Source organism: Mixophyes fleayi, chromosome 6 (genome assembly GCF_038048845.1).
Source record: "Mixophyes fleayi isolate aMixFle1 chromosome 6, aMixFle1.hap1, whole genome shotgun sequence".
NCBI classification, from domain to species: domain Eukaryota; kingdom Metazoa; phylum Chordata; class Amphibia; order Anura; family Limnodynastidae; genus Mixophyes; species Mixophyes fleayi.
This window is the reverse complement of record NC_134407.1, coordinates 169090090-169117731: the sequence shown is the minus strand read 5'-3', so window position 1 is coordinate 169117731 and position 27642 is coordinate 169090090. Positions and strand designations below refer to the sequence as shown.

The window sequence follows — 27642 nt, the reverse complement described above, 5'->3', positions numbered from 1 at the left end:
GGGGTGTGATATCTCTAGAGAAAGCAGCTTGTGATTAAGCTGAAGTCAAAGCAAGCCTATTATGTACTCCCTTCCAGACAAATCCCCCATCACTGTTAAATACAACTACCTGACTTTATACTGGGAGGGTGGACAAACTGTTTAATTTATGGGTTGAACATTATTTTAAATTCTCCTGTTCCCTCAATGACACAAGCTTTCGCAGTGTTTTCAGTTGCTGTCTTTTAATCAAAAGTCTCTACTGCCAAGGACCCATGCTGGAAATGTAGCCCTGACATGGGTCATACTTGACCTGCACTGGCACCTGAGTATAGTCTGAAAATGGTAGCACTCCCTGCAAGCAGCACACCTGAGCTGTCATGCCTCTATCTCTTCATGGCACTTGTGATGACTGATGTGCTCCACTGGATGGGTCTTCTCCTCCATGTCTCAGAGCCCTCAGCCAGTGCCAGGAAGGGCTGCAGCACATCAAGGAAGTCTCAATGTGGTCAGAAAATAATAGGGAGGGATTCAAGGGAGACAATTTTAGGGAGTGGAGTATGCAACTTCCATTTAAATCAAAACAGTGGGAAAAGTGGTGTTATGATCCAGATGATTCAGTTGGTGTATGCTTTTGGATTGGCAGCTTAGGTTCCCATTTTATAGATGTTGGATTGGTCTTCAGCAATATTCCTTTTATTTGTCTTGGCAGCATCATGCTCTGCTGTTGCAGTTTGTCTACTGATTCTGACCACTTTTCTATGTTATTAGTCTGACATCTAAATTTACTGACTGACTCTTACCTCCCACTGCCTGTCAGTCTCTTCTACATTTTGCTCCTATCAGGTATACATGTTTCTTTTCATATTATGTCAGTTTTTTCCTCTCTTACCTTCTCAACCTGCTCTCCTATCTATTTAGTAAGAATTTAATCTTTCTATGATATATTCCTTTTGTTTCCTTTATTCGGGTGATGTCTTTTTATGTCTCCTATCTTCTTAAAGTCTCTTTCTATCTTTACATTGATCTCTCTCTCTCTCCCTCGATCTCTCTTATTTTAATATCTGTCTCTCTCTACCCATTTTGGTCTAGTTTTCTTGTTTTCTCTGTTAATTATTTCTGTCCTTCTACCCCTTTCTACTCCTCCTCTCCTCTGTGTCCCTTCTGTTAATGTTATTGTTTTTATATCTCACCTTTTATGGCCCCTCTGTGTAGCACAACACTGATAGTGGCTCCTCTCCTTTAGGTGCCCTGTAGCTGACTAACAAGGACACTTACAGCTCTTACCCGCTCAGCTGATTGTCTCCTTGTACAATACTTTAAGATATACACAAAAGGTTTTTCACTATGTAGGGCACCACATAACCAATGGACTGATAGAATAATGTATTTCTTCAATAGACTAATGGTCTGATTTGTTTCGCAGTTTGGCAGACAATCACATGTCAAGTGGAAAACATGGTGAGTGGATAAGTGGACTTTCTAATTTCTAATTTCTTTTACTTTAAAATGCTATTGTATAGGTTCATCAAACCTTCCAAAAAGGAAATGTGGAGGTGTTGCCCATAGCAACCAATCAGATTCTTTCTCTCATATTCTCAAATATACTCCATTTTTATTTTTTAGAAATTTATATGAATCTACCCCTATGTAGCATTTCTCTGTCTTTGACTGTGACAGTGCAATATATAGACCAGGTTTATTTCTTATTATGTGTAAAATATGGTCAAATAAAATCACATACATTATCATCATCAGCTATTGATATAGCACCACTAATTGCGCAGAGCTCCCCCACTCACATCAGTCCCTTCATCATCACCATTTATTTATATAGCGCCACTAATTTCGCAGCGCTCACAGTCTTAATTCCCTAACATACATACACAAACACAGACACAGACTAGGGTCAATTTGTTAGCAGCCAATTAACCTACCAGTATGTTTTTGGAGTGTGGGGGAAAACCAGAGCACCAGGAGGAAAACCACGCAAACACAGCCAGAACAAACAAATCCTCACAGTTAAGGCCATGGATGGGAATTGAACTCATGACCCCAGTGCTGTAAGGCAGAAGTGCTAACCACTTAATTTCTTTATGGGGTAGATTTATCAAATTTTCCTAAAAGGAAAAGTATAGGTGTTGCTATATAACAATCAATCAGATTCTAGCTATCATATTCTCAAATATACACAATTATTATTTTTCAGAAATCTAGATGAATCTACCCCTATGTAGCATTTCTCTGTCTTTGACTGTGACAGTTCAATTCAAATATATATTTATATACCATGTTTATTTCTTAATATGAGTAAAAAATGGTGAAATAAAATCAGATGCATTTTTATCATCAGCTATTGATATAGAGCCACTAATTCCGCAGCGCTTACTCACTCACATCAGTCTCTGTCCTATTGGAACTTACAGTCTAAAATATTCTATCAAGAAGTATTTCCAAGAGACACAAATATTGTTTTGTTTTCCTTGTTACTTTTTTTAAAAAAATTATTCAAATTGCACTTTTTTTCCACTTGTTTGTATATTGTTTGTATATTATGCTGCATATTTTATTTGACTAAACATAAAACATAAAGGTGTAATTGAGCCTATGAAACACATATGATTACTCATACATTGTTTTTCATTCTATGCCATATCTTTTACATTTAGAATCATCATTCGTCCAATCATAACTCATGTTTGGACTGATGAATTGTCACTGATTTGCCATTTAGTGTAAGATGAATTTGTAATTATTATGTTGCTTTTGCGATACAAAAAAGTAAATTGTAAGTTCATTTTGCATTTTTTATTACCAGGATCTCACCACAAAATGATACATCACACAACTGAGAACGCCCATGAATCCAAATGCTAATAACTATCTACATCACGCTGCAGATATAAGAAGACCAAGTGTGAACCAATAGAATTATTATATACTTTTCTTTTCTTAGATATGTTACTTTTCTTGTAGCCTTTCTTTATTTTTAGACAATGGAGGTATATAGCAAGTGATTATTTCAATGGGTCATAGGGTGAGCACCAGCAATATGTTATGTATTCCTATAAATGTGTTCTACTGGTTTTTATTTTAAGAGAATAAGTATTTTAGGTCTCTCTAGCATAGTAAAGATGCTCCAGGTTTAAATACATGCTGTTAAAAAACAAAAACAATTTTACGGGAATAATGTGAGCTCATTACCTAGGATGCCTTATTGAGATGGATTATTTTCATGATTCCATATGGGTGTTTTAGACATGTCTACTATAGCAATCTATAATACACACTTTGTCCTTGATTGACAAGGGATTTATCTTGGGTTTATAAATGCTTTGATTTAAGGATGTTCCGAAAGATTTTTGATATAAGACTAACAATTGGAAACAGAATTTCACTTGTTTCACTGTATTTTTTTTCTCACCTTGTTGGTGACGTAATGTATGTTTACAATATTTAATTAAACCCCAGCAGATATTTCCAGCACCCACCAGTAAAAAGTTATTGTGCTGTAACCTAATACTTTACGACCATTGCAAAATGTATGTGATCACGGAAACCAAGAATGGTCTCATTCACAGGCTCTATTGGGCTTGTGTATCACAGATAATGTTGGCTCTTGGACTGTATTGTCACTATTTTTTATTTTGTTTTTTCTGCCTTATTATTTCTTGAATAAACTTTGATTCCTGCTGATGCACATGTCTCAAATCATAGATTTGGTAGAGCATTGGGTACCCGTGCCCAACGTTTCCTGTCTTCACTGCTGAAAATGTTAAAGCTGAGAATAAACTTGGTATTGTTGGATTAACATGCAGGACTAGTTTAAGACATTGGAAGTGCTATAACCCTTTGTAACATATAAAGAGTAACATGAATGTAACTTGGAACTGTACTTCAAAACTATAATGTCCCAAAATTCCATAAGATATTGTAGCTTTACATAACTGCAAAAAAGAGAACCAGCAATGCTCCTTTGCGTAAGTGATCTCCCCCTTTGCGTCATTGGAAACACCCAGAAAATCAATCTGCCCCTATATTTGTGGGCTAGAGGATACTACAGATGATGTGCAATTCGAAAGGTCAAAATTAAAAAGTCCTGATTACTACCCCCACTTTCATTAATTTAAACCTTTCTGTATTTATTCTAAAATACTTTGTGGTTTAGTCTTCTTTTAAATCCTAAATAAATCATGAGAATGATAAGACATCATGGGGTAATAAATTTATTAAAGTTTGTTTTCTGTGCGGTTTACAAACCGCCACATATCTCTTGCAGTTTTCTGCTCCAAGGCGAGAACTTTACTTCTGAACGATTTTGGAGGCTGAAAACTCAAACCTCATGCGATACGTGGCAGTTTGCAAACACCAAAACCTCATCCTGTTTAGTCAAAACCGCACTCGGTTTTGGCTAACCCGCATTTTATTTTGAATGGTCACCGGTTGAGCTATGTGGCCATTCAGGACATAAAAGCGGGCCCAATATACATATTAATAATGAGGCCAATATTATTTATTGATTTAAGTGACAAAAATAATTCATAATGATCTTATGGTAGTAAAATTATAAGTTTATAAATGGGGCTATATTATCTAATATATAAAAGCCTAGCGGCGTGTGTTAGTGTCTGTGTGTGTGTTTGTGAGGAAAAAACTACCGGGTGACAGAGTGCTCAAGCTGCAGCCCCACCTGCTGGACGGAGTTATATACTACACTGACCTACTAAATTCTTAGCATTATCTAATATATAAAAGCCTATCGGAGTGTGTGTGTGGCGTTGAAGATGACAAGAACCTTTTTAACACCTTAAGTAGCTTGATTTGACTAGAATGCATGAGTATCATGCACGGGTTAACTTGTTTTATGAATAAATAAAGAGAGCAAAATTATTTTATGAAAATATTAAGGGATCAGTAATATATAATTATAAGAAAGGGCAACACTTATCATTAGATGAGAGTGGCACCTTGTATACTGCACACTTGTGGCACTGCAAGTGCTAGTATTTATTAGTGCAAAGGTGCACGTTGCCACTTGTAGTGCCAAAAGTGTGCAGTGCAAATGATATCCCCATCATGAAATAATAAGTGTTACCCCCTTCACGCAATTCAATAGTATTATTCAAAAATGAATTTGGACCCATAAGATTAAACCGTACTTTAGTAATTTACCCCCATGTATTTGTTTGTCATCTCCTGGTACCCTTAGTCAGGACAAATATTTTGAAATGCAATGACTGCTTATATGGCCCTAAAAATGTTAGCATGCACTAGGACATGCAGTTGACTCCTTGTTAAATAAATAAATAATATTACCCCTGTTAGCTATAGTAATAACTTGCAGAGCCTCCATTAGGTATAGTAATAATATAGAGTGCTCTTAGTAGCTAAAGTTAGAATATGTAATGCCAATAGTAGGTATATTAATCATACATGCCAACTCTCCTGGAATGTCCGTGAGACTCCTGAATTTCGGGTAGGTCTCACGGATTCCCAGGAGTGCTGGCGATTCTCCCGCATCTGGCCCATCTGCCCACTTAAATAAAATTTGAGCCGAAATGTACTAGCGAATGGGGCGTCGCCTTAGTGAAGTGTGTCATATTGGCCCCGCCACCAGTGATTTAATGCTTGTTTGGGGTCTTTAAGACCCAAAACAGGCATTACATCTTCGGGTGCAGGTTCAAAATGACGCAAATTGTGAAATCCCGCCCCCTCCACCCATACACTCCTCCTGCCCTTCAGGAACTCCCGGACCCGGCCAACATAAGGTTGGCAAGTATGATATTAATAATATTCATGTGGCCCCAGTAGGTATAGTTGTAATATATATTGATAATATATAGTGCCCCATTAATCTTATAGTTATTTATAAGGCCCCTTGTCAAAATAAAAAAACTATTATTTTGTTTCAATAGTTCACAATTCAGGCTAGTGTACATGTGTGTAGATAGACAAGTAAGGCTAGGACAGTGTGTGGGTGCACAATACAGGTAATGGCACAGGTATTTGGGTGCACAAATCTGGCGAGGTCACAGGTTTATGTGAGCTAAAATCAGAGAAGGTCACAGGCTTCCTGGTGGAAAGATCAGGGTAGGGCAGAGGTGTGTGGATGGACAAGTTTGGGGGAGGGCACAAGTGTGTCACTGCGCAAGTCAGAGATGGATACTGGTGTGCAGGTGCACAGTTCAGGACAGGGCACAGGTATGTGGGTGCGCAAGAAAGGGGAGGACACAGGATTGTGTGTGCACAAATCTAGAGTGGGCATAGGTGCGTGGGTGCACAATTCAAAACAGGAGAGGGCACAAGTTTGTGGCTGCAAAAGTCAGATGGGGCACGGGTGTGTGTCTGAGCATTTCAGGAAAGGGGAGAGCACAAGTTTGTGGCTGCACAAGTCAGGGTTGGCAAAGGTGTGTGGGTGCATAGTTCTTGGGAGGGCACAAATGTATGTGTGCACAAGTCAGGGGAGTGAACCCATGTATGTGTGCACAAGTCAGGGGAGGGCACAAGAGGGAAGGTGCACAAGTCAGAAGAAGGCATTGTGTTTAGGTGCCAAGGGCTGGACACAGATCTGTGTGTGCACAAGCCAGAGGATGGCACAGGTAGGAGGGTGCACAAGTCAGGGGTGGGGACAGGTGTGTGGGTGCACAAATCTGGAAAGGGCACAGGTTTATATGAGCAAAAGTCATGGCACCGCACAGGTATATTGGTGCACAAGTCAACTGAGGCACAATTGCATGGGTGCACATATAAGGGAAGGGCACAGATGTATGGGTGCACAGTTCTTGGGAGGGCACAGGTGTGTGGGTGCACAAGTTTGGGGAGGGCACAAGTATATGGATTTCAGAAGTCAGGGCAGGGAACATGTTTGTGTGTGCACAATTTAGGCCAGGGCATAGGTGTGTGGATACAGGCTAGTGCAGAGATGTGTGGGCACACAAGACAGGGAAGGGCACAGGTATGTGGGTGCTTAACTCAGGTTAGGGCACAGATATGTGGGTGCACAAGTCAGTGGTGTGCAGAGGTGTGTAGGTGCACAACTCAGGGGAGAGCATAGGTTTATTTGTGCATGTCAAGGATAGCTGTCTGTAGCCAATCCCTGATTTATGATTTTATCATATAACAAATCAGTTGTAGATTAAATCACTGCAATTTCATCAGTAAACCACTCCTGACTAAATTTGCATGTCACAAACCGCCCTCTGCGTACTCATGACTTGGAAGCTTACTGTAAGAGAACACAGAGGATTCCAGCCTAAATCTCGCACACACCTCTCTCTTAGGTTACAGATTTAGCTGGTCCCTCCCCAACACAGGCTCACAATTCCACAAATCTCTGCACTGCCACCAGCTATGTAAACTATGTAAACAAGCATCAGTTCTTCTATCTTCACATTTTATACCTTAGTTTACAGAATAGCTCAATGGATCCATTTGATATACAATGTTTACACTGCAGTTATGCTTAGGCCTTATTCCCCACAAATATATTATTTGTTAATTCTTATAACTGGAATTCCTTTCTATTCAATACAGTGCACAAGCTAGGTATGGGCACAGGTATGCAGGTGCTCAAGTCAATGCAGGGCAGAGGTTTGTGCCTGCATATGACAGGGAAGAGTACAGGTGTTATGCCTTCAGCAGTTATGTATTTATATATGTATGTATTTTGTGTAAACTCCATCTAGTGGTCAGCTTGGTATTAACTTAAATTGAACTCTCAGAGCCTCTGTAGTTTATTCACCAAAGCACCATGGGTAGCTACGGCCTCCATTTAAGATATTACATGCTAGAAGCAAGAGGTGCAGTATATCTCTCCCCTTAGCACCTGTGGTTCCTCAAAATCTTCATTTGTCACCAACGCAGCCATCATTTCCCGCGCAAAAGCTGTAGCCGCGAATGTACGCTCCAACTTTGCAGAGCAAGAAATGCAATTGAAAATAGAGAAATCACATCAGGAGGCAGAAATGACAATAGAGAAATCACGATTGGAGGCAGAGAAATCACGTCAGTAGGCAGAAATGACAGTAGAGAAATTACGCTTAGAGGCAATTATGGAAAATCTTGCTGCAGAAAAGGAAGCCGCAGCTGCCATTGCTGAAGCAGACTTCTTGGAGACTGCAGATCGCCCTGATATAAAAGGCACCATCAATGTACTTGACTCAGAGCTAGGATCCCAAGATCCACTGCAACGCACATCAGAATATGTCCATCAAGTCTCCAAAATGAGTAGCAATTCTCCAGAAGCAAAAGGTATGCAAACAGAATTTATCATTGAAAAAAGTCTAACACGCTGTACAGTGAAACCACATGTGAACAACAAACCGCAAATTTACAAGCAAGAGAATTCTACACAAGGTGAACCCACGAGGAACATTCCTCCCGCACACCAAGAGTTTGAGTCTGTAAACTACAACAAAGGCAGCGCCTCCTACAGACAAAAGTGGCATGACACAAGCCGGCTGGAAACAGACAATCCTAGCAGGTATGACCACACACCACTTGCTCACTATGTTCATACACCGACAGCACATCCTAGAGCCAACCAGGACACACTAGACTTTGCCAAGTTTCTTGCAAGAAGAGAGCTAGTAACACAAGGACTTTCAAAGTTTAATGATCGACCTGAGAGCTTCAGAGCTTGGCGATCCTCCTTCCTAAATGCAATCAGAGGCTTAGACCTTTCATATAGCGAGGAGATAGACCTCTTAATTAAATGGCTTGGAAATGAGTCTGTTGAACATGCTAAAAGGATCAGAGCAATTAATATAAACTACCCAGAGTCTGGCCTTAAAATGATCTGGGATAGACTTGAGGAATGTTATGGCTCACCAGAAGCAATAGAAGGTGCACTATTCAAAAGAATTGATGATTTCCCTATATTACCTAACAAGGGCTACTAGAGACTTAGAGAACTGAGTGACTTATTAATGGAGCTTCAAGTAGCCAAGTCTGAAGGAGACTTACCAGGACTTGCCTACCTTGACACAGCCAGAGGCATTAACCTCATAGTTCAAAAGCTACCTTACAATCTGCAGGAACAATGGGTCACTTATGGCTCCAAATACAAACAGCGGAACAATGTGCCATTTCCCCCATTCTCTGTTTTTGTGGACTTTGTACACCAGCTAGCTAAGGTCAGAAACGATCCTAGTTTTGCCTTTACCCTATCAGGTGCTACCCCAATACTACCTAGCCCACGCAAAACATCAGTTGCAGTTCACAAGACTAATGTGTATCCTCCAGATTCCTTCCACAGGTCTTCCAGATATATCAGTCAAGAGACTAAAGACAAGGATCCTAGCAAACAGTGCCCTCTACATCGGAGACCACATCCTCTCCTGAAATGCAGAACCTTCAGAGAGAAGTCCCTGGAGAACCGCAAAGCCTTCCTTCCAGAAAACGACATCTGCTACAAGTGCTGCTCTTCAACATCTCACTTCGCCAAGGACTGTAAGGTCAGTGTCAACTGCACAGAGTGCAACAGCACAGATCACAACACAGCTCTACACCCTGGGCCTCCCCCATGGACTTTATTACACAGTCAAGGTGACACCGAGCATGGCGGGGAGCACAGTGGAGAGGGAAGGAACACTACTACAGTCACACCAGAGATCACTTCACAATGTACTGAAGTCTGCAAAGAAGCCATAAGCGGCAGATCTTGTTCCAAAATCTGTTTAGTAAGAGTCTACCAAGAGGGCCAGCCAGACAAAGCTGTCAAACTCTACGCAATCCTAGACGATCAAAGTAACAAGTCTTTAGCCAGATCAACCTTCTTTGAAATCTTTAGTATCAAAGGCCCCAACACTCCTTACTCCTTAAAGACTTGTGCAGGGAGTTTTGAGACAACAGGGTGGAGAGCTACTGGCTATCAAGTTGAGTCCATGGATGGAAAGATTTGTCTTCCCTTACCAACTATCACTGAGTGCAACCAGATCCCAGATAACAGGTCTGAAATTCCTACACCCGATGCAGCTATTCATCATGCACACTTGAAACGTATAGCACACCTGTTACCAGAAATGGACCCTCAAGCACAGATAATTCTACTCATAGGGAGAGATATCTTAGGGGTCCACAAAGTCAGAAGCCAGATCAACGGTCCACACAATGCACCTTATGCTCATAGGAGATGTATGTCTGGGAAACGTACACAGACCATCTTCTGTTAACAGCATGCTTACCCATACCTTGGGAAAAGGACATCCTTCTATTTTCCAACCATGTCACAATCGCTTTCTCATAAAAGAATTGCCACACTGTCCTGTCATAGACTCCTCTAGTGACAAATCACATCTGTGACAACTACCAAGATCATCTAGGGTGCACAGTCTTCCAAAGAACACAGAAGGATGATCAGGTGGCAATGTCAATTGAGGACAAACAATTCTTAGGAATAATGCAGAATGAACTAGTCAAAGATGAGGCAAGCAGCTGTGTTGCACCTCTACCCTTTAGAACCCACAGATCTTGCCTACCTAACAACAGTGAACAAGTACTTAAACGCATCTCTTCACTTAAAAGTAACTTTCACTTGAGGCCAGAGATAACAAATCACTTCTTCCCTTTCATGGACAAAATATTTGAGAATGGCCATGCTGAGATAGCTCCCATCCTAAAATATACAGAGGTACAGAACCAGAGACTCTGTGTATTCTCTGATGCTTCAGTTAAAGCAGTAGCAGCTGTTGAATATCTTAAAACTGTGGACATAAAAGGACAATGTCATATCGGGTTTGTTATGGGCAAAGCAAAGTTAGCACCACAACCAGAGCACACCGTACCCAGACTGGAAATTTGTGCTCCAATACTAGCCGTTGAGTTAGCTGAACACATCGCATCAGAGTTGCCTATTAAGCTTGCAGAAGCAGAATTCTACACAGACAGTAAAGTAGTGTTAGGCTACATTAACAATGAGACCAGACGATTTCATGTTTATGTCAGCAATCGAGTGCTACGGATTAGGAGATCTACCAATCCAAAACAGTGGCATTATGTATATACTGTTCACAATGCTGCAGACCACGCTACAAGAGCTGTCACAGCCAATCTCCTTAAAGACACTTCATGGCTCACAGGACCTGAATTCTTGTACAAAGCAGATTGGAGCAATCCAGAAAGCCACACATTTGAGTTAGTAGACGCAGACTCAGATGTTGAAATCCGTACACAAGTGACTACAATCCATACCACAATTTCAGATTGTCAATTGGAGCCTCACAGATTTCAAAGGTTCTCAACTTGGAAATCGCTTGTCAGAGCTTTAACTTGCCTAACCCACATAGCTCGGCCATTTAAAAACACCACACATGTAAATGCAAATGGATGTAAGGGTTGGCATCACTGTCAAAATACTTACATAGTAACAGAGACACAACAATCCAAGAACCTCATTATCCGTGTTGTGCAACGTCAAGCCTATACTAGAGATATTGACTGTATTACCAGTGGAAAACCTATTCTTAGAGACAGCGCCCTGAAGAAGCTAGACCCATTCCACGACAAGCATAATTTGCAGAGAGTAGGAGGTCGCCTTGAATAAGCAAACTTAGAATCCAATGAGAAACATCTATTAATCATTCCTGGAAGTCACCACGTTACTTCTTTAATTGTGCAACACTATCACAATGAAGTCAAAGATCAGGGACGATTATTTACCGAAGGGGCTCTATGATCAGCTGGGTTCTGGATTATTGGAGCAAATCGACGTGTAAGTAACATAATCTTCAAATGTATCACTTGTCGCAGACTTCGTGGTACTTCTCAAACTCAGAAAATGGCCAATCTTCCAGCAGACAGGCTTAGTACAGAACCTCCCTTTTCTAGCGTTGGTCTTGATGTATTTGGTCCCTGGACTGTCATCACCCGACATACAAGAGGGGCGAATGTGAGCAGTAAGCGCTGGGCAGTTGTATTCACCTGTATGGCTATCAGAGCTGTTCAATAATGAAGTCATAGAATCAATGGACACTTCAAGCTTCATTAATGCTCTCAGACGTCTTATTGCCATCCGTGGTCCTATAAAACACATCCGCTCCGACAGAGGCACTAACTTCGTTGGAGCAGCCAAAGAACTACAAATTTGCTCGAACATCGACACGAAAGGTGTGCAGAGATACCTTAGTGAACAGGGTTGTGCATGGACCTTCAGCCCACCTCATTCTTCTCATATGGGAGGGACCTGGGAAAGAATGATCGGTATAATTCGCAGAATCCTTGATTCCATCTTCTTACAAGTAGGAACTGCAAGACTCACTCACGAGTGTTTAACAATCCTTCATGGCTGAAGTCTCAGCTATTGTCAATGCTAGACCTCTGACTTCAGTTTCTAATGACCCAGAAGACCCATTCCTGCTTACACCTGCCACTCTTCTTACCCAGAAAATTGGGACTCTCCATGCTCCTCCTGGAGAGTTCAACACCAAAGACTTATATAAACGTCAATGGAGGCAAGTACAAAGTCTTGCAAACACCTTCTGGGACAGATGGAAGAGACAGTACATCTCTACGCTGCAATCAAGGGACAAGTGGCAAGTTGCCAAACCTAACTTAAAACCTGGTGACATTGTGCTCGCCAGAGATTGTCAATCACAGCGCAATGAGTGGCCTTTAAGTCTTGTCACCAAAACATTCCCAAGCAAAGATGGGAAGGTCCGTAAGGTCAAAGTCAAGATTTGCAAGCACGGAGAGACTAAGTTATTTCTTAGACCAGTTTCTGAGCTAATCTTGTTGTTACCTTCAGAGGACTTAAGTGGTGGCATCAATTGATACCAGGTGGGGAGTGTTATGCCTTCAGCAGTTATGTATTTATATATGTATGTATTCTGTGTAAACTCCATCTGGTAAACTCCATCTGATATTAACTTAAATTGAACTCTCAGAGCCTCTGTAGTTTATTCACCAAAGCACCATGGGTAGCTACGGCCTCCATTTTAGATATTACATGCTAGAAGCAAGAGGTGCAGTATATCTCTCCCCTAAGCACAGCATCAATGGTAAGATTGCTCCCTAGTTATGCACTCTTGTCATGTGTTTTCATGTTTGCATTACAATACATTTGTTCATGTTGTAAATGTATTTCCTTATTTCTGTATTACAGTTTTACCACTTGAATTATAACATTCTTAACTACTTGAATAAACAACATTGAAGTAGGAAAGGTTATGCTGTCTGTCTGATTATATTCAGGCTAAAGAGAATATTATAGTGAAGAGAGAACAACAGCTATGTGTGTTGGTGCACAATTCAGGGGATAGCACATCTTTGTTGGCTTACAAGTAAGTGAAGGGCACATGTCTGGTTGTAATGGTAAGGGGTGCACACAGGTGTGTAGGTGCTCAGTTGAGGAAAGAGCACAGGTTTATGTGAGCAAATGTCAGGGCAGGGCACAGATGTGTGGGTGCACAAAACAGTGAAGGGCACAGGTGTGTGGGTGCACAATTCAGAGGAGAGCACGTTTGTTAATGCACAAGCCAGGGAATGTCACAGGCTTGTGAGTGCAACCAGCTCCTAAGAAACACAGCTTTCAACACAACATTTACTCATGTAGATAGGCAAAGAGAAAGATAGATAGATAGATAGATAGATAGATAGATAGATATAGTTCGTCTTTAGTTTTCCTTAGTCATTCATTAAAACATCACCTTAATCACTGGTCGTAAAAGAGAATGTAAAGCATGCCCTATAAATGTATTACTCAGGTATTAAAATTTGTCATAGGTTAACAATAATTTCATTACTTTTCATCTTGAAATAAACTCAGAGTTTATGTAGTTTATCAGGGTGTGGAAATGTCTGATGTGCTGCATAATAATAAATGTACAAGGACCCTCTCCACCTTACGTAAGCACTATTCCTTATAAAAAACAAACCCCAGTTGTTCAACCTAAAATTGATTGGTCAATAATGCAGAACCCATACATGACGCTAGCAAAAGCACATAAAGATTGTCCAGATTTCTTCAACGCCTCTTTCTCTATCTATAAATAGAAAGCCAAAGCAGGCAACACAGCACTTCATTCATAGACTAAGATCCTGTAATTTGTGTTTCCAACTTCATTGCTCTCCACCATCACCATGAGACATAACACCAAGCACAGCTATTCTTTAATTGGAGCCCTAAAAGGAGGCTACCACACAGGAGGGCATTGTCCCAAAGTGTTCAGTCATTTTTCAACAGCTCATCATGGAGGATCCCATTATGGAAAGGGATCACATATGTCCCATCATGGAAGTTCCAACAACTTGTGTCATGGAGGTTCTCAAAATTCCCATCATGGAGGCTCCCATTTGTCACATGCCGGAGGAGTATCTCATTTGATCCATCATAATAAATCACATCTTTCTCATCATGGCGGCTTCCATAAATCTCATGTTGGCTCATCTCATCTTGGAAATTCCCATCATGGAGGTTCTCACATTTCCCATCATGGAGGCTCTAATTTGTCACATAATGGAGGCTCCCATAAAGTCCATTATGGAGGATCCAATATGTCCCATCATCAAGGCCACCACAAAGCTTTCAGTGGCTATGGTGGATCAAGTTGTAAAGCAGTCTCCAAGCACCCATCTATCAATCATCATGGAGGCCATAGTCATGCTACACATTACAGCTCTGGAGGCCATGGTGGTTGGATGAATGATAGCCTGCTCAATATCAATGAGAAGCAAACCATGCAGATATTGAATGATCGCTTATCATCCTACCTGGATAAAGTCAGTGCTCTAGAAGAGGAAAATGCCCAACTGGAGAAGAAGATCTGTGAGTGGTATGCAAACAATGCCACCAGCTCATTGCCCGACTCCAGTCAGTACTTCAGAATTATTTCAGACCTCCAGAACCAGGTAAACTATCAGAAAAGTATTTTTCAGGTAAAAGAAAATCAATATGATTAGCAACGATAAGTAATCAATTTGCATCTTATGACATTTTACTAAAGATATATAGATGATGATGATGATGATGATAAAGATACAAAATCGTATGTAACCTTTAATTTCAGCTATAGGATTAGCAGCAATATAACAAACTAGTACATATGCATTCACTGTATTTATTTGCTTCTCAAAAATATGTACAACAGTATAAAACTAATCATATCCTTGCTCATCTAAAATTAAAAACTATGGACCTCATGTAGTGTTAGACTCATTTGCATCCAAAATGTAGATGCAAAATGCATGCAGGAAAAAAAATCACACACTTATGTGTTCATTCTGGGATGTACATATCTTAAGGTACATGCAACTCAACATAGTATGTTAAATGCATCTGAATGAAGATATGTTTAAAGTGTATCAAGATACTGTAAGCTTATCATGATGCTGTAGAGAGGCTAGTCATTTTCATCAGCTTGATGATCACTGGTGATTTAATGTTCAATTAAATAAATAAATTTTTATTTTCTGGGACCAGTAATACCACCTACAAAAATGTTTTGTTTTCAAGTTTAACAGCTTATTAATACCCACTGCACAGGGGTTTTGGTAGGAGCTCCTGTGCATTCAGCAAGGGGTTGGTTTTTTTGCTAGGATTAAAGTGTATTTTGGTTGCCAGCCTGATTCTATTGGGAATTCATCTCTGTGCTGAACAGGCTGCAGCTGTGTCCAACTATAATAGGGGGACCCCACACTGTGGGTTTCCCTGTTATAGTGGGACCAGCCCAGCATGTCATAGCCTGGTGCTGATTTCGACTTCTGCAGGGGTAGCTCATACTGTTCATTCTCCCCGCATTAGTGGCAACCAACCCAGGATATGAACGATGGTGCATGGATCATTTTTGTTGGCAAAGAGGAAGCACAGTTTTTTTAATTCATGTAATTAAATCATCTGTTTAATTAATTATTTTTAATTAATTCATCAATGCAAAGGTCTGTTTTGATGATGATCATCATCAACACATCTTTGCAGCAGAGATGAAACACCCACAAGATATATGCCCGCTGAAAAGCGTATCTTCCACCTTAGCTTATGTTTGACCCCCATCCCTCCTCCATTCCTCCTCTCTAAATATAAGAAGTCGTAAATATAAGATTGCTGAATCTGCATGCAGACATTTACGGATGCATTTTTTGTGTGCAGTATAGAAGTACAAAAAAGTGTATTTTATACAAGAAAAAGGACATTCATCTCTAAATGAGGGCCTAATTCAGCAAAGCAACTACATCATGTCATTGAGCGTCATGGGTTAATATCTTTTACAGATTTCTGCAGCTACAACAGACAATGCCAGGATTGTTCTACAGATTGACAATGCCAGACTGGCTGCTGATGACTTCCGTGACAAGTATATATTTTATTATTACATGTTTCACTATATCATGTCTGCTATGTACACAGTATTTGCTAGAAAGGTATTATAAAGGCAAACTGATTTTACTACAAGAGGGAAGATGACCCTGTTATGACTAGGGGTAGGATATGTTAGATGAAGAATTTGCAGTAATTTACACACTGACTATGAAATGAAGAGGATCTGGTAGATAACACCCTAAATGTGCAATTGTGGATTGAAAATGATGATGCCGTTCTTTTGTGTATGGTAAAAACCAAGTTGCACTAAAAAGCAAAAAAGCTAATAAAATAAAAAATATTACATTCAATGCTTCACCCTAAATAATGCTTTCCTACACTTGTGCCGGGTTTGCCTATTAAGCTAGTAAATTAATAAGGCTGCTTTGTACTCTCCAGGTATGAGATTGAACGGCGTATGAGTAATAGTGCTGAATCTGATGGAAACGCTCTGCGCAGAGTGCTAGATGGACTGAACCAGGAGACATGTGACCTGGAGATGCAAGTTCAGAGCCTCCAGGAAGAATTGCAGGAGATGAAAAGAAATCATGAAGAGGTAATGTTCAGTTATAAAACCTAGAGAAATGTAAAAATAAACCTCAGGAAGGGTAAGAGAGCAAAAAATAGATTTTCTTGGATCCAGACATTTATTGTAGTAAAAATAATCTGTGTGTTACATTACTCTCATTGTTATGTATTATTGTGTATACATTTCTCATCTCTTTAGGAAGTAAACAGCCTTCGTGCCCAGCTTGGGGCTAGAATCAACGTGGAAATGAATGCTGCCCCATCCATTGACCTCAATAGAGCCCTGTCTGAAATCCGGGATGAATATGAAAACCTGATGGAGAGGAACCTGAGAGACGCTGATGATATTTTCAGACAAAGGGTAGAATACTATTGGTTTCAATATAATTAATTATATTTTTGTTTTAAATGAATAATAATAACCCATTGCAAAGTAATAAACACCCAAGACACATAAACTGCCTGTCACTTTTTTTTTATTCAATTGAAAATCCTATGGTTGATTAAACAAATAAAATACAGGAAGGGAAGAAAAATTGTTAGTTGTAAAAAATACTTAGAATTATATACCCTAATTTTTTTCAAGGCACCCTAATCCAAAATAATTACCAAGTAGTCCCCCGCCTTGTTTACCACTGGCCCTGACCGAGGCACCCCTGTGAGATCGCTGAGGCACCCCATGGAGCCTAGGCGCACAGTTTGGGAACCTCTGCCCTAACTCCTTGAACATGCATTGCATTTCTCATATCTAATGCTTTTATTAACTTATAGGTGAAACACTAAACATATTGTATCAACCAAACAATAATGGGTACCCACCAGTCCACACATTTTTTCATGCCATATCACAACAAAAACACTCATGATTTTCTAATATGCCCAGATGGAGAATAAGATCTGTGAGTGGTATGCAAACAATACCCCCAGCTTATTGCCCGGCTCCAATCAGTTTTTCTGAGGCTACATCTTCATTAAAATATGCAAAGAGCCCCTCACTTGACTTGTAGATATTCAAACATTAATCAAGCTTCAGGAATTCTAGAGAACATCGCCCTGAGTTCATTGAAACAAAGAGTAAGTCGCCCGCACCAGACTAACATTACTGATTGAAGAGGTCATACATGCTCCACTTTCTTTGATATGATTCTAGATTCTGTTCCTGATGCCATTATCCACTATTGTGAGCATAAATATATGCCTGGTACATATGACAAAACAATACTTGGCTCCATTGGGAAATTTAAGTAGTCAGTTTCTTCAGCATATTCAGACAAACAAAAAGCAGGTTTTACTTTTGTTAAAGCACCACTAAGAAAATTGGTCATTCTATTAGCAGCATCCATCCATTGCCTTTGTAACACTTTTAATTGTATTGGCAGAGTGAAGAGCTAAATTGTCAGGTGGCTTCAGGCTCACAGCAACTCCAGTCTGTGCAAACCGAGGTCATTGAGCTGAAGCGCTGTGTCCAGACCCTGGAAATTGAACTGCAGAGCCAGTTGAGCATGGTATGTAAAAATAGTTGGAATTCTAATAATTAGTAGTTTTCCCTTGTCTTCTATTACATACTGATGCGGTGGCATGTAACAAATGTCTGTTGCGGCTAACATTTAAAAAGTGAGCTTGAAAACCACAATTTGGTGGATATAGTTCAGTTGGCCTATCTCAAATAACTCCATAGATAATAACATTTAATGATGCAAAAAAATTACCCATTGTCCATTGCATGCTCTCTGTGTGCATTATTTTATGCTATTGTCAAATTCTCAAATATAGACTTCAGCCCTGGAATGCACTTTGGCAGAGACACAAGCTACTTATGGTTCCCAAATCGCCCAGTTACAAGCTATGATCGATAATGTGGAGTCTCAGCTGGCTCAAATCAGATCTGATCTGGAACGTCAGAACTATGAGTACAAGATCCTGATGGATCAGAAGACCCACCTGGAGATGGAGATCGCCACCTACAAACGCCTCTTGGATGGACATGACATCCAGTAAGTTCAGCAATGTATTATACAGCTGCCATTCAGTTCAGTAATGCTGGCTTAAAATTTACATTAAATTGACACTTCTCAGTTTTGTAGTAAGCTTAATAAACGCTCACTGAATAGCTAAATTAAGGCTTCCTTCACTTAAGAATTATGATGACCATATAATTGTTAGAGGAAACTTTTACAGCTTTTACATATCAGGTGTAAAAAGATATTGGAGTTTAGAATATGAAATGTACAACAAATTGATTTATCCTCGGTTTAGAAATTCTAAACGACTAGTTAACTAACGTAACTGTGCTGGTCTGTTCAGTGGTCATAAATGGCGATTATATTTTCCCTAGCTTCTGAGAGAGAATGTCATTGTTATGCTAAGAGAGTCAAGACCCCAACAAGTTCCAGAGCCCAATGAATTAGACTCTTTTAATTGTTTGACCCATGTTAATTGGATTTAGGTAAAGGAATTGGAAGGGAGGGAAGTAGTCAAAAATATTAATAATTACTCCTGTTAACTTCCCTAATAAATGACTATAAAAGATCAGTCTCTATATTCTTTTATTATCTATCCTATTTAATATATAGCTTTACAAATGACCTTAAAAGTGATAAATAATACTATTCTTGTAATAAATCAATGTAGAAATTTTAATGTGGCAGCATGGAAAATCAGTACACACTTGTGACTGCTGGAAGTTGTAAATTAAAGACTTAAATTATTTTTTCTACCTCTCATCGTACACTTAATCACTGTATTTGACAGCAAATAGGTCACTTAAAATTTGGTGCGGAGGGGGGTGTGATATCTCTAGAGAAAGCAGCTTGTGATTAAGCTGAAGTCAAAGCAAGCCTATTATGTACTCCCTTCCAGACAAATCCCCCATCACTGTTAAATACAACTACCTGACTTTATACTGGGAGGGTGGACAAACTGTTTAATTTATGGATTGAACATTATTTTAAATTCTCCTGTCCCCTCAATGACACAAGCTTTCGCAGTGTTTTCAGTTGCTGTCTTTTAATCATAAGTCTCTACTGCCAAGGACCCATGCTGGAAATGTAGCCCTGACATGGGACATACTTGACCTGCACTGGCACCTGAGTATAGTCTGAAAATGGTAGCACTCCCTGCAAGCAGCACACCTGAGCTGTCATGCCTCTATCTCTTCATGGCACTTGTGATGACTGATGTGCTCCACTGGATGGGTCTTCTCCTCCATGTCTCAGAGCCCTCAGCCAGTGCCAGGAAGGGCTGCAGCACATCAAGGAAGCCTCAATGTGGTCAGAAAAATAATAGGGAGGGATTCAAGGGAGACAATTTTAGGGAGTGGAGTATGCAACTTCCATTTAAATCAAATCAGTGGGAAAAGTGGTGTTATGATCCAGATGATTCAGTTGGTGTATGCTTTTGGATTGGCAGCTTAGGTTCCCATTTTATAGATGTTGGATTGGTCTTCAGCAATATTCCTTTTATTTGTCTTGGCAGCATCATGCTCTGCTGTTGCAGTTTGTCTACTGATTCTGACCACTTTTCTATGTTATTAGTCTGACATCTAAATTTACTGACTGACTCTTACCTCCCACTGCCTGTCAGTCTGTTCTACATTTTGCTCCTATCAGGTATACATGTTTCTTTTCATATTATGTCAGTTTTTCCCTCTCTTACCTTCTCAACCTGCTCTCCTATCTATTTGGTAAGAATGTAATCTTTCTATGATATATTCCTTTTGTTTCCTTTATTCGGGTGATGTCTTTTTATGTCTCCTATCTTCTTAAAGTCTCTTTCTATCTTTACATTGATCTCTCTCTCTCTCCCTCGATCTCTCTTATTTTAATATCTGTCTCTCTCAACCCATTTTGGTCTAGTTTTCTTGTTTTCTCTGTTAATTATTTCTTTCCTTCTACCCCTTTCTACTCCTCCTCTCCTCTGTGTCCCTTCTGTTAATGTTATTGTTTTTATATCTCACCTTTTATGGCCCCTCTGTGTAGCACAACACTGATAGTGGCTCCTCTCCTTTAGGTGCCCTGTAGCTGACTAACTAGGACACTTACAGCTCTTACCCGCTCAGCTGATTGTCTCCTTGTACAATACTTTAAGATATACACAAAAGGTTTTTCACTATGTAGTGCACTACATAACCAATAGACTGATAGAATAATGTATTTCTTCAATAGACTAATGGTCTGATTTGTTTCGCAGTTTGGCAGACAATCACATGTCAAGTGGAAAACATGGTGAGTGGATAAGTGGACTTTCTAATTTCTAATTTCTTTTACTTTAAAATGCTATTGTATAGGTTCATCAAACCTTCCAAAAAGGAAATGTGGAGGTGTTGCCCATAGCAACCAATCAGATTCTTTCTCTCATATTCTCAAATATACTCCATTTTTATTTTTTAGAAATTTATATGAATCTACCCCTATGTAGCATTTCTCTGTCTTTGACTGTGACAGTGCAATATATAGTCCAGGTTTATTTCTTATTATGTGTAAAATATGGTCAAATAAAATCACATACATTATCATCATCAGCTATTGATATAGCACCACTAATTGCGCAGAGCTCCCCCACTCACATCAGTCCCTTCATCATCACCATTTATTTATATAGCGCCACTAATTCCGCAGCGCTCACAGTCTTAATTCCCTAACATACATACACAAACACAGACACAGACTAGGGTCAATTTGTTAGCAGCCAATTAACCTACCAGTATGTTTTTGGAGTGTGGGGGAAAACCAGAGCACCAGGAGGAAAACCACGCAAACACAGCCAGAACAAACAAATCCTCACAGTTAAGGCCATGGATGGGAATTGAACTCATGACCCCAGTGCTGTAAGGCAGAAGTGCTAACCACTTAATTTCTTTATGGGGTAGATATATCAAATTTTCCTAAAAGGAAAAGTATAGGTGTTGCTATATAACAATCAATCAGATTCTAGCTATCATATTCTCAAATATACACAATTTTTATTTTTCAGAAATCTAGATGAATCTACCCCTATGTAGCATTTCTCTGTCTTTGACTGTGACAGTTCAATTCAAATATATATTTATATACCATGTTTATTTCTTAATATGAGTAAAAAATGGTGAAATAAAATCAGATGCATTTTTATCATCAGCTATTGATATAGAGCCACTAATTCCGCAGCGCTTACTCACTCACATCAGTGTCTGTTCTATTGGAACTTACAGTCTAAAATATTTTATCAAGAAGTATTTCCAAGAGACACAAATATTGTTTTGTTTTCCTTGTTACTACAAAAAAGTAAATTGTATGTTCATTTTGCATTTTTTATTACCAGGATCTCACCACAAAATGATACATCACACAACTGAGCACGCCCATGAATCCAAATGCTAATAACTATCTACATCACGCTGCAGATATAAGAAGACCAAGTGTGAACCAATAGAATTATTATATACTTTTCTTTTCTTAGATATGTTACTTTTCTTGTAGCCTTTCTTTATTTTTAGACAATTAAGGTATATAGCAAGTGATTATTTCAATGGGTCATAGGGTGAGCACCAGCAATATGTTATGTATTCCGATAAATGTGTTCTACTGGTTTTTATTTTAAGAGAATAAGTATTTTAGGTCTCTCTAGCATAGTAAAGATGCTCCAGGTTTAAATACATGCTGTTAAAAAACAAAAACAATTTAACGGGAATAATGTGAGCTCTTTACCTAGGATGCCTTATTGAGATGGATTATTTTTATGATTCCATATGGGTGTTTTAGACATGTCTACTATAGCAATCTATAATACACACTTTGTCCTTGATTGACAAGGGATTTATCTTGGGTTTATAAATGCTTTGATTTAAGGATGTTCCGAAACATTTTTGATATAAGACTAACAATTGGAAACAGAATTTCACTTGTTTCACTGTATTTTTTTTCTCACCTTGTTGGTGACGTAATGTATGTTTATAATATTTAATTAAACCCCAGCAGATATTTCCAGCACCCACCAGTAAAAAGTTATTGTGCTGTAACCTAATACTTTACGACCATTGCAAAATGTATGTGATCACGGAAACCAAGAATGGTCTCATTCACAGGCTCTATTGGGCTTGTGTATCACAGATAATGTTGGCTCTTGGACTGTATTGTCACTATTTTTTATTTTGTTTTTTCTGCCTTATTATTTCTTGAATAAACTTTGATTCCTGCTGATGCACATGTCTCAAATCATAGATTTGGTAGAGCATTGGGTGCCCGTGCCCAACGTTTCCTGTCTTCACTGCTGAAAATGTTAAAGCTGAGAATAAACTTGGTATTGTTGGATTAACATGCAGGACTAGTTTAAGACATTGGAAGTGCTATAACCCTTTGTAACATATAAAGAGTAACATGAATGTAACTTGGAACTGTACTTCAAAACTATAATGCCCCAAAATTCCATAAGATATTGTAGCTTTACATAACTGCAAAAAAGTGAACCAGCAATGCTCCTTTGCGTAAGTGATCTCCCCCTTTGCGTCATTGGAAACACCCAGAAAATCAATCTGCCCCTATATTTGTGGGCTAGAGGATACTACAGATGATGTGCAATTCGAAAGGTCAAAATTAAAAAGTCCTGATTACTACCCCCACTTTCATTAATTTAAACCTTTCTGTATTTATTCTAAAATACTTTGTGGTTTAGTCTTCTTTTAAATCCTAAAAAAATCATGAGAATGATAAGACATCATGGGGTAATAAATTTATTAAAGTTTGTTTTCTGTGCGGTTTACAAACCGCCACATATCTCTTGCAGTTTTCTGCTCCAAGGCGAGAACTTTACTTCTGAACGATTTTGGAGGCTGAAAACTCAAACCTCATGCGATACGTGGCAGTTTGCAAACACCAAAACCTCATCCTGTTTAGTCAAAACCGCACTCGGTTTTGGCTAACCCGCATTTTATTTTGAATGGTCACCGGTTGAGCTATGTGGCCATTCAGGACATAAAAGCGGGCCCAATATACATATTAATAATGAGGCCAATATTATTTATTGATTTAAGGGACAAAAATAATTCATAATGATCTTATGGGAGTAAAATTATAAGTTTATAAATGGGGCTATATTATCTAATATATAAAAGCCTAGCGGCGTGTGTTAGTGTGTGTGTGTGTGTGTGTGTGTGTGTGTGTGTGTGTTTGTGTGGAAAAAACTACCGGGTGACAGAGTGCTCAAGCTGCAGCCCCACCTGCTGGACGGAGTTATATACTACACTGACCTACTAAATTCTTAGCATTATCTAATATATAAAAGCCTATCGGAGTGTGTGTGTGGCGTTGAAGATGACAAGAACCTTTTTAACACCTTAAGTAGCTTGATTTGACTAGAATGCATGAGTATCATGCACGGGTTAACTTGTTTTATGAATAAATAAAGAGAGCAAAATTATTTTATGAAAATATTAAGGGATCAGTAATATATAATTATAAGAAAGGGCAACACTTATCATTAGATGAGAGTGGCACCTTGTATACTGCACACTTGTGGCACTGCAAGTGCTAGTATTTATTAGTGCAAAGGTGCACGTTGCCACTTGTAGTGCCAAAAGTGTGCAGTGCAAATGATATCCCCATCATGAAATAATAAGTGTTACCCCCTTCACGCAATTCAATAGTATTATTCAAAAATGAATTTGGACCCATAAGATTAAACCGTACTTTAGTAATTTACCCCCATGTGTTTGTTTGTCATCTCCTGGTACCCTTAGTCAGGACAAATATTTTGAAATGCAATGACTGCTTATATGGCCCTAAAAATGTTAGCATGCACTAGGACATGCAGTTGACTCCTTGTTAAATAAATAAATAATATTACCCCTGTTAGCTATAGTAATAATTTGCAGAGCCTCCATTAGGTATAGTAATAATATAGAGTGCTCTTAGTAGCTAAAGTTAGAATATGTAATGCCAATAGTAGGTATATTAATCATACATGCCAACTCTCCTGGAATGTCCGTGAGACTCCTGAATTTCGGGTAGGTCTCACGGATTCCCAGGAGTGCTGGCGATTCTCCCGCATCTGGCCCATCTGCCCACTTAAATAAAATTTGAGCCGAAATGTACTAGCGAATGGGGCGTCGCCTTAGTGAAGTGTGTCATATTGGCCCCGCCACCAGTGATTTAATGCTTGTTTGGGGTCTTTAAGACCCAAAACAGGCATTACATCTCCGGGTGCAGGTTCAAAATGACGCAAATTGTGAAATCCCGCCCCCTCCACCCATACACTCCTCCTGCCCTTCAGGAACTCCCGGACCCGGCCAACATAAGGTTGGCAAGTATGATATTAATAATATTCATGTGGCCCCGGTAGGTATAGTTGTAATATATATTGATAATATATAGTGCCCCATTAATCTTATAGTTATTTATAAGGCCCCTTGTCAAAATAAAAAAACTATTATTTTGTTTCAATAGTTCACAATTCAGGCTAGTGTACATGTGTGTAGATAGACAAGTAAGGCTAGGACAGTGTGTGGGTGCACAATACAGGTAATGGCACAGGTATTTGGGTGCACAAATCTGGCGAGGTCACAGGTTTATGTGAGCTAAAATCAGAGAAGTTCACAGGCTTCCTGGTGGAAAGATCAGGGTAGGGCAGAGGTGTGTGGATGGACAAGTTTGGGGGAGGGCACAAGTGTGTCACTGCGCAAGTCAGAGATGGATACTGGTGTGCAGGTGCACAGTTCAGGACAGGGCACAGGTATGTGGGTGCGCAAGAAAGGGGAGGACACAGGATTGTGTGTGCACAAATCTAGAGTGGGCATAGGTGCATGGGTGCACAATTCAAAACAGGAGAGGGCACAAGTTTGTGGCTGCAAAAGTCAGATGGGGCACGGGTGTGTGTCTGAGCATTTCAGGAAAGGGGAGAGCACAAGTTTGTGGCTGCACAAGTCAGGGTTGGCAAAGGTGTGTGGGTGCACAGTTCTTGGGAGGGCACAAATGTATGTGTGCACAAGTCAGGGGAGTGAACCCATGTATGTGTGCACAAGTCAGGGGAGGGCACAAGAGGGAAGGTGCACAAGTCAGAAGAAGGCATTGTGTTTAGGTGCCAAGGGCTGGACACAGATCTGTGTGTGCACAAGCCAGAGGATGGCACAGGTAGGAGGGTGCACAAGTCAGGGGTGGGGACAGGTGTGTGGGTGCACAAATCTGGAAAGGGCACAGGTTTATATGAGCAAAAGTCATGGCACCGCACAGGTATATTGGTGCACAAGTCAACTGAGGCACAATTGCATGGGTGCACATATAAGGGAAGGGCACAGATGTATGGGTGCACAGTTCTTGGGAGGGCACAGGTGTGTGGGTGCACAAGTTTGGGGAGGGCACAAGTATATGGATTTCAGAAGTCAGGGCAGGGAACATGTTTGTGTGTGCACAATTTAGGCCAGGGCATAGGTGTGTGGATACAGGCTAGTGCAGAGATGTGTGGGCACACAAGACAGGGAAGGGCACAGGTATGTGGGTGCTTAACTCAGGTTAGGGCACAGATATGTGGGTGCACAAGTCAGTGGTGTGCAGAGGTGTGTAGGTGCACAACTCAGGGGAGAGCATAGGTTTATTTGTGCATGTCAAGGATAGCTGTCTGTAGCCAATCCCTGATTTATGATTTTATCATATAACAAATCAGTTGTAGATTAAATCACTGCAATTTCATCAGTAAACCACTCCTGACTAAATTTGCATGTCACAAACCGCCCTCTGCGTACTCATGACTTGGAAGCTTACTGTAAGAGAACACAGAGGATTCCAGCCTAAATCTCGCACACACCTCTCTCTTAGGTTACAGATTTAGCTGGTCCCTCCCCAACACAGGCTCACAATTCCACAAATCTCTGCACTGCCACCAGCTATGTATAAGGCCTGTAGTAAACTTGTGACTCAATTACCCAATTGCGCACACTCTGCGTTTGATAGCTAAAAGAGTTACACTTCCCACAATGGTATACTGTGCTCCTTGCTACACACACAATCAATCAAAGGGTTAATACTTAACACCTCAAGCAAGGCTCTGTGACACAAATGTACATGGAGGCACACACTAGGTTTGGTACACTAATGTATTAGCAATTCACAAATAAGCATTTAAAGAGATACCATGGTCAAGCAATCTTCTTCATAAAAGGCCATGAATTCGTTTATAGCAATAATGACAGCACTTATTGAATTTTTAGATTCAATATATAAAAAAGTTCAATGATTACAGGTTATAAAAACAATTAAGATGACATGGCATACATATGCAAAACATGTGAAATAAAAGGAGAAAGGTTCAGAATTTAAACTTTCATGTGAGTTGTATAATCTGCACCAAGGGAAAATTGGCTTGGAAGATGGACAGATAATCAATGTTGATTGATTTCTCAAAAGACTGACAATTTCTTGAAAGTGTTCTCATTGTTTTAAAGACACTTTTCCAACTTTCTTCTACTCCGGGGGTTGGGCATCAGAGGGCGGGGGTACCAGGTACACAAACACTATTTACATCTCTGTTTCATACCCAATGCTAAAATAACTTTCCTGGGGAGTGTCACACAGACCCAATTTTAATATTAATAAATCCAGTATAAATTTACAAGTCTCCAGATACCAAACATCTATAGGTCCTGTGTAGTATGTGAGCTGATACTAATTTCCCCAGATTTCCCGGAGTGACAGAAAGCTTTATTCGACGTATGTGCTACTCTTCATCATGCGATTTCTAAATATGCAGTTGATCGGTGGTGTAGTGGTTAGCACCTCTGCCTTTCAGACCATGACCTTATCTGTGAGGAGTTTGTATGTTCTCCCTGTGTTTGTGTGGGTTTCCTCTGCGTGCTCCGGTTTCCTCCCACACTCCAAAAA

General features: G+C 39.8%; 1 protein-coding gene across 1 annotated transcript; it reads left to right on the top strand.

The window, feature by feature from the left end:
- The first annotated feature begins 14598 nt into the window (after positions 1 to 14598).
- Positions 14599 to 22248, top strand: LOC142160477 (keratin, type I cytoskeletal 42-like). Its single transcript, XM_075215358.1, has 8 exons — positions 14599 to 14823; positions 16183 to 16265; positions 16670 to 16826; positions 16998 to 17159; positions 18178 to 18303; positions 18572 to 18792; positions 20987 to 21021; positions 22097 to 22248. Exons 1-8 carry the CDS (start codon positions 14614 to 14616, stop codon positions 22153 to 22155), a joined length of 1053 nt encoding a protein of 350 aa, XP_075071459.1. The 5' UTR covers positions 14599 to 14613; the 3' UTR covers positions 22156 to 22248.
- The last annotated feature ends 5394 nt before the right edge of the window (positions 22249 to 27642 follow it).

Coding starts and splice junctions, on each gene's coding strand:
- LOC142160477 (XM_075215358.1), top strand. CDS start 14,614: ATGAATGATAGCCTGCTCAATATCAATGAGAAGCAAACCATGCAGATA. Junction 16,266..16,669: donor GCTGATGACTTCCGTGACAA/GTATATATTTTA, acceptor TGTACTCTCCAG/GTATGAGATTGAACGGCGTA. Junction 18,793..20,986: donor TTGGATGGACATGACATCCA/GTAAGTTCAGCA, acceptor TTTGTTTCGCAG/TTTGGCAGACAATCACATGT.